At 38.6% G+C, this 17690-nt stretch overlaps 3 protein-coding genes across 5 annotated transcripts; 1 reads left to right on the top strand and 2 right to left on the bottom strand.

Annotated features, from left to right (window-relative positions):
* Positions 1 to 383: 383 nt before the first annotated feature.
* On the top strand, positions 384 to 4188 carry LOC120002973 (glutaredoxin-C3-like). 3 transcript variants are annotated; one of them, XM_038851871.1, is made up of 6 exons: positions 384 to 544; positions 1603 to 1676; positions 1758 to 1856; positions 1985 to 2008; positions 3874 to 3948; positions 4047 to 4188. In XM_038851871.1, the coding sequence occupies exons 1-5, from the start codon at positions 414 to 416 to the stop codon at positions 3906 to 3908; spliced, it is 363 nt and encodes a 120-aa protein (XP_038707799.1). In that variant the 5' UTR covers positions 384 to 413; the 3' UTR covers positions 3909 to 3948; positions 4047 to 4188. The 3 variants fall into 3 exon arrangements, with proteins under 3 accessions (XP_038707799.1, XP_038707783.1, XP_038707792.1); XM_038851855.1 differs by having other exon boundaries at positions 384 to 574; XM_038851864.1 differs by lacking the exons at positions 3874 to 3948; positions 4047 to 4188 and having other exon boundaries at positions 384 to 574; positions 1985 to 2253.
* LOC120002965 (probable methyltransferase PMT27) lies at positions 3945 to 8274 on the bottom strand. Its single transcript, XM_038851842.1, has 8 exons — positions 6176 to 8274; positions 5947 to 6096; positions 5355 to 5625; positions 5167 to 5277; positions 4900 to 5074; positions 4552 to 4824; positions 4278 to 4472; positions 3945 to 4184 (listed from the first exon to the last, which is right to left on the bottom strand). The coding sequence occupies exons 1-8, from the start codon at positions 7553 to 7555 to the stop codon at positions 3968 to 3970; spliced, it is 2772 nt and encodes a 923-aa protein (XP_038707770.1). The 5' UTR covers positions 7556 to 8274; the 3' UTR covers positions 3945 to 3967.
* A 4911-nt stretch (positions 8275 to 13185) lies between these two features.
* Positions 13186 to 15645, bottom strand: LOC120014719 (protein SHI RELATED SEQUENCE 1). Its single transcript, XM_038867142.1, has 2 exons — positions 14313 to 15645; positions 13186 to 13939 (listed from the first exon to the last, which is right to left on the bottom strand). The coding sequence occupies exons 1-2, from the start codon at positions 14929 to 14931 to the stop codon at positions 13572 to 13574; spliced, it is 987 nt and encodes a 328-aa protein (XP_038723070.1). The 5' UTR covers positions 14932 to 15645; the 3' UTR covers positions 13186 to 13571.
* Positions 15646 to 17690: the final 2045 nt, after the last annotated feature.

Raw genomic sequence — 17690 nt, 5'->3', positions numbered from 1 at the left:
AAAAATACTAACTTGGACCGGCTGGTCAACTTGAGCTTGGCCCACAACGATGAACAATCAATGGATCTGGCTTAACATTAGCCCAATAATAAGGCCCAAAGCACGTGTCGGTAAAATTGGGCCTGGCCCACAGAGAGTACAAATTCACGCTTCTGTGCTAGGTGGTGTAGGTGGGGCCACCCACGAAACAATGAACAATCAATGGATCTGCTTAATATTAGCCCAATAATAAGGCCCAAAGCATGTATCAGTAAAATTGGGTCTGGCCCACAGAGTGTACAAATTCCCGCTTCTGTGCTAGGCGGTGTAGGTGGGGCCACCCACGATCTCTGAAAACGTCTAAAACGCAGATGTATTAAAATTTAAAATGGTTAGAGAATCACCACCCCAATAGTGTGCAAGGCGAAACGAATATGGGCAGAACTCCGTCGTTCGTCGTCGTACTGGTTTGTGTGTTGTTCTTGTCGTTGGCCAATGCGCCGGAGTTAGCTCAGGCCTCGAATTCAGCTTCGGCTTTCGTACGGAACATCGTATTCTCAAACAGGTTCGTCATCTTCTCCAAATCCTACTGTCCGTAATTCTCTATCTACCTCCCTGATTTATGCCTTCGCTGAGAATTTTGAACTGCTGGAGGTTTTATTTATTTCGTTACGAGTTTTGGTTAAGAAGATAAGGTGAATTGGATGAGTGTTGATTTATTCATGGTAGTGTTCATGTGTGTTAGTATTGCGTGCTTTTGCAAGGAATTGAGAATTCAGCGTTTATTACGCATTTTGAATTGGATGCTATCGTTCGTTTGGTACAAATCAGTTTCATTATATATATTTTTGTGTGTGAATTCCTTGGATTTGGTGTTCGATTTGAAGTCTATATTGAGAATCCAATTGCCAAAACACACCTATTTGTATTCTTGTGAACTGATCAATTATATTCAGATCAGCTATGAACCAATAAGCGTTGCTTCTTCTTCTTTTTTAGAGGAAAAAAAAAGAGTAATTGAGTATGATAAATTATGAAGGTAACGAGCATTTGCAGATGAGCTTGGCTGATGCTGTGCCTTCATGGCTTGAAAATTGAAATGTTGGTTCTGAGAAGAGAGAAGGCCTAGTTAAGTGCTGCTTTATGTCTGGGTTTCTTTTGAACTTCAAGCATCTAGGTTTATAGGGTAGAATAGATGGCTCGTTTTTTGGTTTTCCAACTGCTTGAGTTTCAAGTTGAACTTAGTTGATAACTTGATATGACTTTACCATGTTTGATAGTGGTTCAAAAGAACTCTGGTAGATACCAAGGTTGAAGGATGATATCGGTGACTCATTCTTTTTTGTGGGAAGAAGCAAGAGGAAAATTTTGGTTGAATACTATTATTAGCACTTTGGTATTAGTAGAGTAGTAACTCCAACTATTCCATGTATAAGATGTTTGGTTTAATATGTGTATTATTGATGTCCATTCTGATCATTTTGAATATCGGATATTCATTGGCCGATCATCATAATTTTAATGACTCCAAAGTTTTCTGCTGCATAGTTTGACCAAAGTGGTGTATAATGATGGATTTGAGTGATGTTGGATGAGAACTTGTCCTTTTTGTCCTGTTTCTAGGTATTGTTTAAGTGCTAAGCGCCTATTTGGTGAACTGCATGAGGAACCATATGTTGTGGAGGTTGACCTTAGAGGTACAGCCATTGTTTTCACTAGCTTTTCATCTCTGAATATCAGCAGGTATGAAATTGTTCTGATATTGTAACTGTGTGCAGATGATGGGTCTCAAATTCAGTATGTTCTTCTGGATCTGGTGGGCATACGCACTGCCTCCCAAATTTTTGTGAATGGCAAACATATCGGTGGCTCTGATGGTTTGATGCTTTCACTATCTTCTTTCTTCTAATATATTGTGATAATTTCATTGGGTGCATGTCTCCAATTGCTAGGAAATAGTTCCACACTTTTCCTTTTCTATATGATGAATTCTTTTGCAATGCAGATCTTAGGGCTGCAGCTGCGAGTGGTAAGTTGGAAAAACTTTTGGCCGCAAGTTGATTGGATGCCGGAAAGTTGAGGAAATATGGTTGTCTGACCTGAAGCTGCCTATGTAACACTTCTTGTTACCGGCACTGTAAAATTCAAGTGACCTTATACCTTTGTGGCCTTTTGATAAAGCGAACCATGCTGATGTACCGTTGGCATGTGATAGTTACTTATTGGTGTGAGTTAGACGTTAAATAAAATAGAGCTGTGTACTTTCCAGTGATAGCTTAATGGCAGAGCAATTAAGAACAGGGAATCCCTTCTCAAAAATTCATATGCATTCCATTCGACCTCGTAAGTCGTAACAAAATCTTTTGAGTTTTGGGTAATTTTATGATTCATTATATGAGCACTTGATCATTCTGGACTTGGGGGAAGCATGTCTTTCTTTTGACATATGATGGTAAGGAAGGGCCATGGATGATTCTGCCCTTTCAAATTGAAGTGGTGTTATTGCCAGTATTGTGCCTAATGGAGTTAGGAATGGGATATGTTATCATTTAAGCTCCATTTTTATACAAGGAGGGCTAAAGTAGTTGGAGACGTGGTAGTTGAGTTAGATGTGTATTTAGTTGAACACGTATATGGATGTGATGAAAATTTTAGTACACATTTTGGAGAAGTGAAGACTGAAGAACTTTTAGTTTTGGATTTTGTTTAGCCTGTGGTAATGCATCTGAACTAATACTTGGGTTTTCTGATTGAAGACTAACTTGGGTTTTCTGAGTGAAACAAAAACAATGCCAAAAGCTATGCTGCTTGAGTTCTTGTGTTGGTGAAGAAGTGAAGGGTGAAGAACTTTTAGGTTTGAATTTTGTATAGCCTGTGGTAAATGGTAATGCATTTGAACTAATACTTGGGTTTTCTGAGTGAAACAAAAGCTATGCTGCTTGAGTTCTTGTGTTGGTGAAGTTGGCATGTTACATTGCTATAAGTTGATTCATATGTTTCTCACTGTTATACATGCAGCACACAAGTGTGACAAATCCATTCACTCTTGCTAAAGTAATTGTAGATGTGATAGTTGAGGTAGATGTGTTATTTAGTTGAACCCGTATATGGATATGATAAAAATATAGTATATGGATATGATGAAAATTTTAGTACTCGTTTTGGAGAAGTGAAGAGTGAAGAACTTTTAGTTTTGGGTTTTGTATAGCCTGTGGTAATGCGCCTGAACTAATACTTGGGTTTTTTGATTGAAGACTAACTTGGGTTTTTTGAGTGAAACAAAAGCAATGCCAAAAGCTATGCTGCTTGAGTTCTTGTGTTGGTGAAGAAGTGAAGGGTGAAGAACTTTTAGGTTTGGATTTTGTATAGGCTGTGGTAAATGGTAATGCATTTGAACTAATACTTGGGTTTTCTGATTGAAGACTAACTTGGATTTTCTGAGTGAAACAAAAGCAATGCCAAAAGTTATACTGCTTGAGTTCTTGTGTTGGTGAAGTTGGCATGACAGTTACATTGCTATAAGTTGATTCATATGTTTCTCACTGTTATACATGCAGCACACTAGTGTAACAAATCAATTCACTCTTGCTAAAGTAATTGTAGACGTGATAGTTGAGGTGGATGTGCATTTAGTTGAACAAATATGGATATGATGAAAATTTTAGTCGTTTTGGATAAGTGAAGGGTGAAGAACCTTTTGTTTTGAATTTTGTATAGCCTGTTTTAATGCATTTGAACAAATACTTAGGTTTTCTGATTGAAGACTAACTTGGGTTTTCTGAGTGAAACAAAAGCAAAACCGAAAGCTATGCTGCTTGAGTTCTTGTGTTGGTGGAGTTGGCATGTTACATTGCTATAAGTTGATTCATATGTTTCTCACTGTTATACTTGCAGCGCACAAGTGTAACAAATCCATTCACTCTTGCTAAGTTTTGCATTCTGAATAAAACACATACTATAGAAAATCAGGTTAGTCCCAGAAACATCATCATGAAGAAGCTGCATATGTTTCTGGTCTCCAGTTTCCTTTTTGTGCGCTGAGTATTCCTTCCTGGTCTTTTGAAAAGGTTAGGTGAACCTCCCAATGCAAAGACTTCAAGAAGTTCTCAACTTCCCCAATTGCATTGGCCTCATCTCTGACGATCAATTTACCTCCAGGTCTTACGATTCTGTCAACCTCAGCCATCACAGGGGCAAGGTCACACCTGCAAAACCAGAATTACTCAGAACAATCATCAACCATGGAGAAGGAAATGAATGGTATGCTGCATTAATACAGTTCTTTCTTTCCTCTTTACCTTTTTTTCAGCCTGGAGAAAAGATGATCGGCATGCAGGAGATCATAAGTTCGTGGATATGTGCTGAAGGATTCGCACCAATCATGGTATATTCCGAACAAACCCCTCTCATATATTATAGGAAGTGTATCTGGAGAGTCAACGTTGACCACATTAAAGACCCACACCTTAAGGTCCTTCAGAGCCGATGCAAATCTGCATGCATAAATCTGCATTATTTACATATGTATGGTGGTATGAAAAAAAAGAGGAAATAAATATTAGTTGTAATTACCCTCCATAGACGGCCCTCATGTCCATGACATTTCTCACACTAGACCAACTGATTCCCATTTCATTCATGTATAACTTGCTAACCACTCGCTTCCAGTGCTCATAATCTGTTGCAAAATCCAGAGGAGTCGGTTTCCCGTAAATCCCCATCTGGGAGCTATTGAGCCAGTACGGTGGTGTCTGCAGTCTCTGCGGCCAATTCTCTGGCCATCTGGTCCCTCTCTCGTTCGCATCAATAGGTACTCGATGCATGCACGCCTGCATAGGTACGTACCTGAAAAAATAAATGCCGAACCATCAATAGATGTAGTTTTCTTGCTTGTGAATGTTTACATAAAACACAACCTACCAGGATGCGTTTGGATCATCATCAGTTTTACACAATGGAGGGCTCTTATGCTTTCTTTTTTCATAACATTCATTCGTGGTTGGTTTTCTGTAGATGGCAGCACCTATAGAATTTAACTTGTCTTTCTGTATGGTTACTAGATCCCAACACATGGACCTCGTCAATGATGACATTGCTACAAAAATGACCCCATATCAGCTCAATGAGAATCATATATGTAAGTTGGAGCAAATCAACTGCTAAACCTTCTGGTATATAGAAACTTACCCTTCCATATCTCCACATCTTCTTCAAGTTTCTGGTATACGGGAGTAGCTGACCATACAAAGTAACCTCCAGGTCTCAGAACTCGGTTCAGCTCCAGCAACAGCATGCCACCTAAGCAAAAAGGTTGAGATTTTCTCAAGTCTGCAGAAACCAATTACCAATTAAAGAAAAGAGGTGAACTTTAGGACCTTCTGCGTGCCAAGGGACTCTACAGCGTGCACAATGAATAAGATCAAAGACTCTGCTTGGGAATGGCAAGCGCTTGGAACCCATGACAGCAGATATTGCAGGTATGCCTCTTTCTAGTGCAAACTGAACTTGTGCTTCGTGTTCATCTTTTGGTGCAAAAGACATTGTAATTACGTCTCTGTCGAATAGGTAACCACCAAAGCTTGCAACTCCACAACCAACGTCCAATATTACCCGTGTGTGCTTGCCCCATGCAATGTTGGCAACTGCCTGCAGCCGTTTACAGTGATAGTCAAATTGAAACGCAATCGAAAAACGTTGATGGATCAAGATCGTCCGATGTGATGCACTTGAAATTTTGTGCATACAACTCAGCAGTTGGGATACTGTTACATATACAAAAATTGATAAAAATCTCTACAGTTGGTATCCCAATTATCTCAACTGTTAAGTTAGACGCACAAAATCTAAGTGAATTCGTGGGTTTCACATGATGCTCATGAAATTGTTCATACAACTCAGCAGCTCAGCAACTGGGAATAAATGAGATACCAGCTGATGTGATCCCTATCATTAATGTTAGATGGATACCTGTTGAAGAAAATCAATGTAGTGGAGAGCTCCATGTATGAACTGAGTCCCACCTCCTGGGAATGTCAAGAACTCGCCTGTCACTTTAACCCAGTTTTGGTGGCCTTTGACCTCGGCCAGCTTTGTATGAGGCACATTGTGATACCATATCTACAACACCATGATAAGGGGAATGTTTACGACTTAATCAATCACATGATCAACGGTTTAAAGTCAATCTTATTCTCACCTTGTCTCGGCTATGTGGCCAAGGAATGGGTGTTTTGTGATTCTCCGGAGGTGGGACCAGGCAAGTGGGTCCCGGTTCAGGGCAATGCCTCTCACGATGCTCAAAGTGCCGAGTAGTGCGGAGCTGCTTGATGGCCTTCTCGTTGTCCAAACAAGGTATATAGTCGGTACCTGCAGTGACATTACATAGTTGCCATGTGTACCTGTTGGAGCTGTCCTGACCGTCCGATTCATCCTTTCGCCTCTCCTTCTGGTTCTCAGACTCGCTCGCCTGCGTTGACCATGACTTTTTTGACTCCTTTGACTCTTTTGGAATCCCGGATGCCCCACCACCCGGAAATGACCCGCCCGAGTTCGACACCGTGGCATGATCTACCTTAATTGCCGACTCCGGTTTAGTTTCCTGAACTGAATCGCTCTTGTTATCTTGACTGTCAGTTTGGATTTTTGTTTGAGATTCTTTGTCATCTGTTGATCCCTCGTATTGTTCTGTTCCTGGGTTTGTCTTGTCTCTGAGCTGTATTGCTGATGGTTCTTGTTGCTGGCCTTCTTGGCCAGAATTTTCCATTTCACTTTGTTGAAGATTCTCTGTGCTTGGATTCTGAGTTTGAGGTCGTTCTTGTTGATTTTGATCATCTTTAACTTGGTCGTTCTGATCAGACGCTTGTGGATTTTTATGGGATTCACTTTCTTGCTGTGGCTGTCCTTGCTGTTGATCCTCATTTGACATTTGATTTTGAGGCTGTGAAGTTTCACTGGTTTGATCTGATACCTCATTTTGCTCTTGAATCTTGTTATTATTGCTTTCTTCGGTTTTGGTTTCTTGAATTTCTTCTTGTTTCTGAGTCAATGTGCTCTCTTCAGATACCTGATTCTCATTTTCTCTCTGCTTCCCCTGCTCCTCTGTAGATTCTTTTCCCTTTAATCCGAGTGGGTTCTCATCAACCACTGTACCTTGATCACCACCACCATCCCCTGTTTTTTCATTGTCGCTGTTACTTTCTTCAGTTTTTGTATTTGTTTCAGACTCTCCTTTCTGTTCTTCAGGCTGCTTTTGCTTCTCATCAGATTTCACTGCATCTTCAGGAAGATCACCTTGACTGTCTTCGTAGACCGGTGTGACCTTCTTCTCATTCCCTTCGTTGTTAGTTTGTTGGGCCTCATTGGTGGAAGAGGTGTCTTCCTGGGAAACATTTGAGGAAGAGATTTCAGCTCTGGTGTCCGTGGTGACGGCGTTGCGGGCGGTGGTTTGAGGAGGTACGACGGAGTTGGAGGTAAGCATCCATACTCCAATAACACACAATACGATAAACACTATGGTGGTCACTGTCGATGCGTAAGAAGAAGAGGATTGGCGTTGTTTAGTGCGCGACTTGGGCATTTTTTGGGTTCAAAGAACAAGCTCTGTTTTTGGTGGAAGAATATGGAGGAAAGTGAGTTTCTGCGGTATTGGGAAAGAAAAAGGATGTGCAAAGGAGAGGTTTCAGCTTCGTTTGTGGAGTAGAATGAGAGAGAAACACTGGGAGAGACAGCGAGAGAAAAATTCCAAGGTTGAAAGTCTCAACGATCCATTGGAATCGGAGGAGGGAAGGTCGTTGGGACTTGGGAGTGCCAGGGAGGCTTCTCTCTCGAAGTTTGTGCGAGGATCCACTGGGTCTGGGTAGGCCTTTCGATAATGGGCTTGGGAGGAAAGAACCCAATCATAGTTGAATTGTCCAGCCCAACTTTGTTCAGATAGGCTGCTCTCAAATTTGTGTATATGGGCTTTAAAGTTTGAGACCCATTCACATGACTTGAATGCTCTAAATATGGGGCAAAATATAGTACGTGGCAAGCCAGGTTGCTGGGCTAAGCCCATTACATTTCAAAAGCCCAAAGTTTATTCTAATCTAGAAGTCCGACTGTAGACGTAGTTTGAGTTTCTCAAGCTGAAAGGCTTTATGTAACTCACTAATTACTCGTATTTCTTGACATATAATTTAAATGAGCCCCAGATAACAGTGGTGAAAGTAATCAATTAATTTATTCGAAAAGGCACGAGGTCTTTGTTATGGAGTGGCTAACCTCGCGGATTTAGTGAGTTTCTGGTGGACAAAACCAAGACAAATGTAGTAGGCCTCATCCAAAACAGGCATGGATCCTAAATACAATGTAGAAACGTAAATTCAGTAGAGAAGACAGGGATGTGAGAGAGGAATTGGTCAATGTACAGACAACATTATGTTACAATAAAAAAGTCCGTCACTTCCAAGACCCAGACTTCTTGCAAGATTGTTGTGTTTAAAATCAGTTCAATAATTTCCTGTAAGATTGTGTGTCCGAACCAGTTCTATATATTGAATAATAAAACTGGTTCAGACAAAATAAAAATTACAGGGTCCACCATTTCATCATCCAAATAAAAGGAAAAAAAAAAGCAAAGAGAAACACAAGGCCAACAGTAGTAGAGGTACAAGAAACAAAACAAATATATACTGACCCACTGGCCACTGAAGAGACAATTCAGAGGAAGCTTCCCTGTTTACATGTTAGAAGCCTTCTTGCTCTAAAAAAAAGGGCAACCATTTTACGCAACACAACGAAGTAAAACCAATTTTGCTTTAAAAGTCGGTCATCTTCCTTACTCATTTGTCTCACCTTTTGAGGCCACCCCACCACATCAATATTAAGATATTTATACGCAACGCAGACACACGTCTCTCTTCAGCCTCTCAAGAAAGACGGGGGCTTGGCTCTATTCGCACAAGAGAGACACATTTCACAAAACCAGACAGTTTGTTGGGTCCACCTAATTAATTCTGCCTACAAAAACAAACTATTTTTCCTGGCCCTCACACTACGGGTTAACACGAATGGTAGTACTAGTACACCCCAAGACTCTGCCCTAAACAAATTTATTCCAATTACTCCAACAGTGTTTACAAAGATATATGGTACTTGGGAAGATAAAGATTGAGCCAACTTTGTTCAGTGCATGGTCCAATCCCATACAGAGCAACCAGAAGAAAGCCAGAAGCCATAGCACATTACACGCAGCGGAATCGATCAGACACAAAAATTACGGTTGCTAATGGTAATCTCCCTTTCTTCTATCATTCTATGTTATTAGAAGTTAGAAGTTTAAGGTTATTCGAAGACTTGTCATTTCAACTGCTTCTATAAAAAGCTTAAGAGTCCACACAAGATGATCCATATATATACACATATATATAAGAAACAAACATTGTTTTTTGTCCGTGAGTGCATGCACGAGGTACTAGAGACATTATTCTTCTTGGTGGTTGCTAAAGGAAACATGAGAATCCGAGAAAAAGCTAAAGTTTCTGAACAAACAAATATACCCATGAGGTCATTCTCACAAATTAAAACATACCTAGAAAAAAAATCAACTTTTTTTGCATTGGGAAAGAGAGATGATCCAAAATACCTCCTAGTTTTCATATCTGGTTATGTTTCTAGCTACTGTATATATTGACATGCCTTTTCATGGCGCATAAAACATATAATGTAACAGAACAGAAACATCACATGTACTACTACTTTGGTGAAACATTTACAGTAAACTGTAGTTCCACTACAATCCAGAGAAAGCAAAGCACAAGCATGCATGAGAGATTATTTAGAGAATATAGCCAAGTAACTTTTAGCCAATATAAGAAAGGACTACAACAAAGCTCTTAATCCAGTAGTTCATCCCTTTTAAGGAAATGGCTTGCAAGTTAAAGAAACATCATAGGACATGCAAGAATTTAAGGTCAAGTTGTTGGGTTATGGCATGGATTTGAAAACTTAACATAAAACCAAAATTTCTAGGAGCAAGTGTCGTGGATTTCATGAACATTATGCAACTGAAAACTAGATTTACGGGTAGGGTTTCCACTTTCCAGCTGAATATAACAAAGCAATCACCTAGTACTACAGGCATTATTGAGGTACAAATTAAGGAGAGAACAATAGGCATGAATGATAGAGCTCCTTTGGACACCCATGAACATTTAGGACCCAAGTAACTTAGTTTGACATGCCAGGACTAAATTAAATAAGATGGATCGCTTTTTCCTGGACGAACTGTAACCAATAACAACAGAATATTGTGCATATAACAAAAGTTTACTCAATAAGGAGTATCTCACATACGCGGTGCTTAAGAAGTCAGCTAAAGAATCTAAATCTATGGCAAGAAATTTAGATAAACCAAAATCAATATGAATGCTCATGCATTTTGACTCAAGTAAACACAACATGTTTGTCCCCTTCTTTGTGAATGAAGTGAAGGAAGGCATCCAGGGTTTTAATGTTTTATGCGGCCGAATAATTCCTTCAAGGTTGAAGGGAAAATGTTATAAGTTAGCTATACGACCCGTGAATAATGTATGGTTCTAAGTCTTAAGCTATTGAGAGATGACATATTAAAAAAATGTGTGTAGCAGAAATGCAAATGCTTACTTGGATGTGTGGCCACAAGAATAAAAATAGGATAAGGAATGAGATTATTATATCTAAGGAGTAGCACCAATTGAAAGTAATTTGCTAGAAAACTGTTTAAGATGGTATGAATATCTATAATGTAGAGATAGAGGTGCGGCGGCAAAGAGAATCAAGAAAATTTTATAGATTAGAGTATCAGACCGAGTAGGAAGCGAAAAGGAAGACCTAACAAACATGATTTAAAGTAGTAAGAACGAATATGAATTCAATTGGAATTCATGAAAGTATAATCCTAGATAGAAATGATGATGAAAACAGATACTCATATGTAGTGGATTCCCGTTAATTTTCTCATACACTCATTACTCATGTAGCCAACTCAAACTTTTGGGATAAATTTTTGGAGGAGGATGATGATGTAAACACAATATGATCTAGACAATACTCATTAGTACCCTCACCATTTGGTAGTTTGATTTTCTCATCTAGAAATCAAAGTTCTCCAAAAACCAACTAATCATTTCCTTAGCTGGCAATAGAGCTATAATGCTGAAGAATGTACTGGGAGCACTTTAACAAATAGACAACTCTTAAATCTTTAGAAAACAATATGTACTACTTGAAATGTTTCCCCATTCATCTCACTCTACTGCTATCCTCCATTACTAGAATAAACTTCTACATCTCCCTAAACAATAAACCTTATATAGGAGCATATCATATAGATTGGAAGACTCATAATTTTTTGCAATCATTACTCCCTCCAATTCATTGAAAAATTAGTCTTTATTATCACCACTGAGATTATATATTTACCCATTTTCATGCAAACAAGGGTGGAGGTGAAAAAGATCATAGAAGTCATGAAAGAAAATGTTAATAATTAGGTTATGAATACTATTGAATTACTGCTGGAGAAAGCTTTATACCACGACAAACAGAAAAAGAGAATCAGCCAGCACATTTCCAAAACTTTCATATGGATTGGTGTGACAATGATGATTTTAAAAGAGGCAAACATATATTACCTAGGAAAGTTGCTTATTTAATTTTACTTCTTTTGCATGAATTTACTTATTAAGAAATTAAATTATAAATTGTATTTTTTTTAATTCAAGTTGGATTAATTACTTTTACTATTTTTATTTTAAGAAAATATAATAATAACAAAGCAAAATATAAACACAAAGCAGGTAAAGGAAAGAAATGTTTAAACTGAATCTTAATGTATAGTCGTGTTTCATGCTTTAGACAAGTCTTCGTCCCAAGTTAAATATTACTTATTACACAAGCAATAAAATTTTCTTTCTCAGAAAAAGGAATTAAATTAGGAAGATGATTACTCTATGTTATAGGGGTGATGGTAAGGAAAGATTGAAGGTATATATTCATTTATTTTCCCTGGTTTTATCTAAGTTACTTAGCTTTATAAGTGCATTCACAGCATCGTATTTAATTTAAGAATTATAGGGATGTACCATCTCTTAAAATTGTAGAAAACATAAATTCAAATAAAACAGATAAATGATAATGCAGCATAAATATATATATATATATATAGAATTCTCGGAATCATACAAATTGATATTGTCTATGTTTAGGAATTCTTAGACAATGAACATTTTCATGGGTGAAATACATGCCCAAAATGATATGTATCCATAATTTTGGTGTCTATAATCTAGGTGGCATAAGGAGAAGTGTGGGAGATTATTTTGTATTAAATGGTCCCCCACACTTCTCCTCATGCCAACTAGATTATGGACATCAAAATTATGAACATGTAGTGCTTCCGAATACATGCCTCAGTTCTTTCCCTCCCTCCCTCTCTCTCCATTTTCACGTATACATATGGCTATATCTCTAACATGAGTGCGAATGCGCATTTATATGTATGTAAGCACTATGCATGCATGCATATAGCATTGAAAGAGTGAAACAAGTAATATATACCATTTAACACCTAAACACTTGCTTAAATTTCATTAACCAACCATAATCAAGAAAACCTGTTTATTGGGAAAAGAGAAATATTCATAAAAGCATAAGCTGTTCATGCATTATAAAGAAGCAAACATGTGATGAGTGAGAAAGGTGTAGACTCTACAGTATGGCAACTTTCTCATCATATCTTTCTCTTCCTAAATATAAATATCTTGTGCATTAAACAAAAGCAGGTGATAAGTAAACTTTCCCATTTTATCATCAAAGTCGCATCCATGGATGTCTACTCCACATAATAAACGATGAAGAAATGCAAAATGTGCATTTAATATCCCACATGAAATTGCATTGACAATACCGAGAGAGAGAGAGAGAGAGCATGCTTTGGGTTTCACCTTTTTAACTTGAATGCTCATGCATGGCTAGCTGTCTCGCGCTCCATACCGGTTTTAAGGAAAAGATGTTCCCTTCGCTGTTGTTTGTCCAACCATAGACGAAACCCGTTTTCAAACAAGCAAACACACACGGGCCATTATAAGGAAAAACAAATTCAAAAGGTCAACTCCCAAAGTTGAAAAATCAACCACAATCCGAACAAAATGCAAATTCAACACAACAAATTAAAAAAAAAAAAAAACAAAAACACACACTACATTTTTCTTTTGATAACTGAGAAACCACCCAATTCAACATGTCTTTCGGACTGTTGAGTGAGCGTAAAACTTCAGACCGCCAGAACACACACTACACGCTATACACATCTGGAACAAAAAAACAGCTTCTCCCGTAAACAAATAAGATTATTAGAACTGAACTAAGCATTGAAAATTTTGCAAGCAGAAAACAACTTTTTTCCTCTTTTTCATGGATAACTTAAACTCCTACTTCAATTGGTTATCAAATGTACTACAACTACAATATTTATGATCACCATTAGATATACCAAATAACTGACTACAAAGTTGGAGAGAGAACAAGAGATGGAAAAAGAAGAACAATGCGGGTGGTTAAATTTGATTTCCATTTCATGATCTTGGGTTATTTGGAAAGAACTGCGTACCAGCCATGAATGTGTTGAACGGAGCTGGATACAGGCTAGAAGGATCAAGAAACGGCGCCGTACTCGGTACACCGGTAGTCGCAACAGTACCCGAGGTTCCAGCCTCGATAAGATTCAGTGGTTGAAGCCCGCCCGACGACGATGTCTCTCCACCTGGCATGTAACTACCTTCACGCCCTTGATCGTAGAGTATGCCCTTAAAAACATGCCCTCCTATGTTAACTGCAGTATGATACGCGTACTGATCGTCCGCATCATCTATGCTGCTCACTCGTACACAGCGGAACACCGCAGACGAACTCACCTCCGCCGGAAAATTCCCCAGCTCCAACCCTAACAAACAAACACAACGAGTTTTCGATTAAACAATGACGTCCGCACACGGTTTGCGTGATAGAGAGAGGAGCGCTTTAATATATTATACAACAAATAATATATGTATGTATATATAGACGCACACAGACAGAGGGGGGAATAGTTTCCTTCTTCCCTGAAAATCCACTGCGTCAGGAATACTAAACAACAGTGTTTGGAAAAGTCGAAAAAAAAAGCTGATGGAGGTCGATTTCACAGCACACGCAATTGATACGGTGCCAGTGAAATTCTTCGAAAGAGTCAAGTCATTATTATGCTGATATGAGTGAGACTGAATGAAGTAGCTGGACCTAGGAATAAGGAAAGAAAATATATAATAGAGATAGCGTACCAGAAGGACTGGGATTTTGATTTTCTCTCTGTCGTTTGGAATTTTCTCTGTCGAGTTGAAGTTGTTGCTGCTGCTGGTGGTGGTGGTGGTGGTGCGAGTTTTGTAAGGCTGCGAGCTGTTGTTGCCGTTCGCGACGTTTAGCGGCGGGAACCCAAGTGCTTTTGACATGTGTTTGGCAATCGAATCCGCGACTCTTACAGCAAGTCCTGCACCGCATGTGAAGGCAGTCTTTCTTCGCCTGGTTTCCGCAATCTTGGCAGCTAATGCCGCTGCTGCTGCCTCCGCTTCCCGCGGTGCTTCGGATCATCATCAACGCCGATCTCGAAGAGGATTCATCAGAGACGTTGATTGAGGTTCTCCGAGATCCAACGGCTAAAGCAGCGGCTGATGTGTAGAGATCTTGTTGGTGTAGTACTGGATTGTTGCTGTGTCCTCCACCTTGCTGTTGCCAAAGCTCGAAACCCTTGTTGTTGAGGTGATCTTCATGATTTCTGTACCAGAACCAGCTCTCTTGAGGAATCTCCGTTGGTGGAGGATTGTTCGGGGTCTCGTCCTCTTGCGTGTCGACACGCGTTGTTCCTCTTCCTCCTCCTCCACCTAATGAGAAAAACCCTGCCATTGTAATTCCCCCTCTAAACCTCTCCCGGAGCTCAATTGGAAGTCAAATTCCATATCAGAACTCACAATCGCGACTGTTTATTTCTCGAATTTTCTTGATGAAGTCGCGGTGCACTTGACTTTTAGCTGAATTCGCTGTCTCTTGTTGATTTTGCTTTCTCTGGTTGCTGTTCACGGTTGTTTTGTTTCAAGGCATTTAAGAGACAGAATTACAGCTCTGTCTGCAACGCCGTCATGCCCCTCTCTCTCTCCTCTGCAACTCCCATTTATTTCTCCCACACACCTTCCATCGATCCCCTCTCTCTGATTTCTTGCAGCTTATACGCCTTTTTTAGCTCTGAAGTCTGAACAGCGCCTCTCTTTGTGCCTGTGAAAACTCTCTCTCTCACTATTTACTCACTCACTCACTCTCTCTCTCTCTCTCTCTCTCTCACTACTCCTTGTTGGCTATGGACGTCCCGATCTCGTCGCTCTAATGGGGAATGTTGATCGACCGCTGTTACCTTCTCAGGGTTAAACATCTAACGGTCGATGTCTTGACAAGTGGCGGCCCACGAGCTTTTTACTGCTTTCGTCCTTTGCAGCGGAAAACCCGCTACTTTTTTTTTTCTTCGTAGTATTTTATTTTAATTTGAAGTTAAATTTGCTAATTTGTCACCAATTACTGAACCTTTTTCTCTCTTTTTATATGCATGGAGCATATAAAAAGGTTCGCGTTGCCACGAGGGGTAAATCAAAGCCATGGATGTATTTGGTAGCGTGTTTGTATCTGTCAAATAGATCGTTATTTTTGTATAAAAGCATTGATTTGGAAAAAAAAATGTTTGGCATCCATTGTTATGTGGACACTTGTCGTGGTTAAATAACATAACATAGGAAAAAACTCATAAAAAAAATAAGAAAGTGAAGGAGAACGGAAGGGAGGAGAAAAGGAGGGGATATCATTCCTCCTCCCCTCAAACGATACGGAGATACTGGGGTTGCAACACGAGAATATTTGCATGGGTAGAGCTCGTGATATTGAAAAAATTCACTAATCTAGGTACTTAATAGGACATTCAAATATATAAATAGTATACTAGAATAATATTAACCGGCCTCCGCCCCGAACTGTTTTGGGTTAGGTTTGTTAGTAGGGTGTTGTTTTCCTTGTTATTCAATACTGTAATTCCTTTCTTCATTAATAACAAACAGATTTATCAAAAAAATAAAATAAGATAATTGTTTATTAGAAAATGTCTAAATGCTAGTATGCTACATCATCTTGTTCTTGATATATGTTGTGGAATCTTTATATTTAATAAGGATAATATTTATACAAATAAGATAATATTTAATAAGGAGAGCTAGATTTGGAGACTGAAATTAAATATAAAGGCTTATTTTTTGTATTACTTGAAAGTTAAAACAATAATAATCATGCCCAATGGAGGGGAACACAGCGCCGCCCTGCTTCTACTTTATTTTTTAAAATGCTTTTAATAATTTTTATTTTCTTGGAACAATTTAGCGTCCGTACGTTTGCTTTGTTTTATGTTTTTTATTTTCAAATAATATTAATTACTTTTCTGTTTTATGTATTTTTTAAAAAATGGACAAATAAATAATTTTCAGAATTACTTTTTATTTTTCGAAAAATAAAACAAAAAATGCATGAAAAATAAATATACCAAACAGACTCATCTTTTTTATTTGACACGGTATTGTTTTTTTTTTGTATGGCGGTATTGTTAAATAGTGTAGTAACTGCACTTACACTTGGGACCAATATTAAACGTTTAATATTGGGCTATTACAACTTCAATGAAACTTTTATCTTTTCACTAATCTGGCTATTAATCTATTACATTATTATATTATTACCATATAGTGATTACTTAATGGATCCTACCGCCAACAATATTCTCTATGTACCAATGAGAGGTGACTCGTTTAGCAATCGATTGGATTAGACGTATGTGTCTCATGACGGGCAAAATCGGATAGCTTGATTTCTGGATCTGGGTGCCTCAGTTAGTCAAACAAAGGATTAGGTAAGTTGCTCTTTCCTACACGGGTGACAAATGTGAACTAAGGGGTCCCCGAGGTGTTTCTAAAGGGAGTCACTCCGACGCTCAAGTTAGTTTTACAATAAAGTGAAATTAAAGAGACAGCTCGGTATCTCGAGCTTCTCTATAATGTATGAGTTTTTAGTAAAAAGAAGTAAAGTCCCCCTTTACCTGAGTGGCAGTTCATCTTTTATATGTTCTTTGTGTAATCGTTGTTTTTAACTGTAATTGCTCCTTTGTGGTTATAATCACTCCTTTGAGATCGTGAGAACTATAAACATGATTTGTATCTATAATCAGGGTGATTTACTGATCAACCCATAGAAAACTCCTCGGTAGCCAAGGAGTCGCAAACCGAGGTGACACCAAGTTAAGACTAGGTGATCTCTATTATAGCTTCTTGTTAATGTTTTATTGGAATGTTGAATGTTCAATTCCAACTGCGAACATATTTATATGTGATATTTAAAAAAAAAACAATATTATTCCATGTGTACGGGAATAATTGTTCTAATTATTATAAAAATTATAATCTCACAAAATTAAAAAGAAATATAATATCATAAAATATGATGTCATTTCGATCCCAGTTGCATAGGAAGGAGAGCGTGTATATGGAAGTCGGGGCCTACCTTAATGTGGGTCCCATGCTTACATGGAGATGTACCAAAAAAGGGCCCACAAGCATGCGTTGGGCCGTTGGGGTCTAATC

Source organism: Tripterygium wilfordii, chromosome 1, assembly GCF_013401445.1.
Source record: "Tripterygium wilfordii isolate XIE 37 chromosome 1, ASM1340144v1, whole genome shotgun sequence".
NCBI classification, from domain to species: domain Eukaryota; kingdom Viridiplantae; phylum Streptophyta; class Magnoliopsida; order Celastrales; family Celastraceae; genus Tripterygium; species Tripterygium wilfordii.
The sequence above is the reverse complement of the archived record's forward strand: the minus strand, read 5'-3'. Positions and strand labels throughout refer to the sequence as shown.

Bases quoted from the DNA above. Each gene is read 5' to 3' on its own strand.
- LOC120002973 (XM_038851855.1), top strand. From the start codon at position 414: ATGGGCAGAACTCCGTCGTTCGTCGTCGTACTGGTTTGTGTGTTGTTC. The intron at 575-1,602 runs GTAATTCTCTAT...TCCTGTTTCTAG, and splicing joins TTCTCCAAATCCTACTGTCC to GTATTGTTTAAGTGCTAAGC. The intron at 1,677-1,757 runs GTACAGCCATTG...AACTGTGTGCAG, and splicing joins TGTGGAGGTTGACCTTAGAG to ATGATGGGTCTCAAATTCAG.
- LOC120002965 (XM_038851842.1), bottom strand. From the start codon at position 7,555: ATGCCCAAGTCGCGCACTAAACAACGCCAATCCTCTTCTTCTTACGCA. The intron at 6,097-6,175 runs GTGAGAATAAGA...ATGGTGTTGTAG, and splicing joins GGCCACATAGCCGAGACAAG to ATATGGTATCACAATGTGCC. The intron at 5,075-5,166 runs GTAAGTTTCTAT...TCATTTTTGTAG, and splicing joins AGATGTGGAGATATGGAAGG to CAATGTCATCATTGACGAGG.
- LOC120014719 (XM_038867142.1), bottom strand. From the start codon at position 14,931: ATGGCAGGGTTTTTCTCATTAGGTGGAGGAGGAGGAAGAGGAACAACG. The intron at 13,940-14,312 runs GTACGCTATCTC...TTTGTTTGTTAG, and splicing joins TCAAAATCCCAGTCCTTCTG to GGTTGGAGCTGGGGAATTTT.